The 2,076-nt window shown below is 25.0% G+C and overlaps 1 protein-coding gene across 1 annotated transcript in view; it reads right to left on the bottom strand.

Annotated features, from left to right (window-relative positions):
• LOC108571984 (malonyl-CoA decarboxylase, mitochondrial-like) overlaps window positions 1-2,076 on the bottom strand; it is an 8,231-nt gene that overhangs the window by 5,457 nt on the left and 698 nt on the right. The window contains exons 2-9 of the mRNA XM_017934154.1: window positions 1,824-1,964; window positions 1,527-1,667; window positions 1,207-1,359; window positions 931-1,084; window positions 702-841; window positions 485-620; window positions 210-422; window positions 31-139 (exon numbers count right to left, since the gene is read on the bottom strand). Of these exons, the coding sequence (XP_017789643.1) occupies window positions 31-139; window positions 210-422; window positions 485-620; window positions 702-841; window positions 931-1,084; window positions 1,207-1,359; window positions 1,527-1,667; window positions 1,824-1,964 (1,187 nt within the window). The remainder of the gene's footprint in view (window positions 1-30; window positions 140-209; window positions 423-484; window positions 621-701; window positions 842-930; window positions 1,085-1,206; window positions 1,360-1,526; window positions 1,668-1,823; window positions 1,965-2,076) is intronic.

Here is a 2,076-nt window from a genome sequence, read left to right on the forward strand (position 1 = left end):
ACTATATTATATTTTTATTAAAAATAAAATTACCTGTAATTTACCATAATTCCACAACTATTTGCAACACCACGTGGTGAAAGATCAGCCAACCAATTTATTCTCCACATAACAGCTCCATTGCGAAGATGAAAATTTGCTGCAGTATAAAGGAATATGTTGATATGTATGTTTTTACGGTTAAAATTGGTTTATAGTACACAACCTACCGACACTGTTTAAAGCATAATTTCGTCTCTTTTCTTTATATAAATACCAAGCACATGCTCGAACTAATGGTTTTTTTAAAACTTCACATAATACAATATCATGGACCCATAATGAATTATTAAAAATTTTCTTCAAACCCAATGCAATATTTTCTTCTTTTAAAATGTTTTGTATAGATTTAGATTCTTCATTTGTGAAAATATTATTTATTTCTAAAAAATATCGAGTATAAACATAATATTTTAATTATTTCATAGAAATTGATGGCAATTACCTTGTTTTGTTTTTTCTAAAAGCCAAGTTCTAAAATTAGGTATTGGTGATAAAGTAGCCAATTCGTGTATCATAGGAAATTCAGATATCACTTCTTTTGCCACTTCTTTTATTAGATAATTACCAAGTTCAATACTCTAGAAAAGTGCAGAATAGTACTTTTGTTTTTTAAGATACCCAAACAAATCTATTATTGAATATGTAGACTATTTATTTACTTGTAATCCTTTTTGTGTAGAAGTTATTGAGTAAAATATTGCAGCTTTTATTTTACATTTGTTTTCTTCTAAAAATGTTACTTCTTTTCTTGGACCACCAAGAATTCTAATTTTTGCTTCCTCAATACCTTTTACGCTATCTATGAATTAATATTATATTATATTAATAATATACTTTATGTTAAACAATGTACAATATATATTATTTGTTGAATTAATAGTATTATACTTGGTATAATATCACATAATGCTGTATGTAGTACAACAAGAGGTTCCCTTGGCATAGATGGATGAGTAAAAATATAACATCTCCTGTATGGTCCAACTCTTTGTTTCAAATCTAACCAATTTTTTATGGGATGTATTGCTTCATAATCTGAAATCTTAGTATCTTCAAGTAATAAAAAGTAAATATAAAATGTTTAATGTTGTTCTTTGCTAATTATTTCATTTCTTAAATTTGAGTAATAAGTGATATGTCATGTCAAAATTATCATGTATATACCTTTTGCAAAATATCACATGCAGTTTGCCATGTTATTCTTTCTAAATGTAGAAATCCTACTGAAAACCAGAGCAGTAACAAATCCCGCAAGGTAATATTTAACTGTTGTATTGTAATACTTTCATTTGTTTCTGTACTGTCTAATATTAATTCCTAGCAAAAGCATTTAAGTAAAAATATTATATCCAACTTATAATTTTATAGATCATTAAATAAACTTTAAAAAATAAACTTTTTTAATATTTAATTTGTGTCTTGATTTTTAACATAAATGAACATCACTATAAAAGCTTAAACTTTTGTCATTTTAAATTGCTTACTAAAATATCTGTCCTTAAATCAACAAGAAATTTTACACCACTTTCAAGTCTTCCAATTATAATAAACAGCCACTGATAATCTGGAGTTAAAACACTTTTCAAATTTCGTTCACAAGAAACTATTCGTCTTATATTGTCTGACTAAAATAAAAAAGACAGATAATAACATAAATATTCTTTATATATTACTAAATTTTTATGTTGTTAGAATTAAAAAAACTGAAATATGAAATGAAAGAAAATATTTAGTTTATGCATTCAATAATAATAAAATAAAAAAAGGAAGAATATGCAAACCTCTGTAGAAATTAACTTTTCTGCTACATTGCATACAACACCACGTTGAATGGCATATTTAGATGCTAATATGTATAGAATTTGTTGTTTATCCTTTTTATTACTTTCCTGGTAACCATAACATAAAGCACGTGCTTTGTTCTGAAATAGAATTTAGTATTATTGAATTATATAATTAAGCTTTTGTTTATAAAGTAAAAATAAAAATAGGGATTTGACATGTGTAAAATATATATTTTTTATTCATCTGTTT

Source organism: Habropoda laboriosa, unplaced genomic scaffold, assembly GCF_001263275.1.
Source record: "Habropoda laboriosa isolate 0110345459 unplaced genomic scaffold, ASM126327v1 scaffold67, whole genome shotgun sequence".
Classification (NCBI taxonomy): Eukaryota; Metazoa; Arthropoda; class Insecta; order Hymenoptera; family Apidae; genus Habropoda; species Habropoda laboriosa.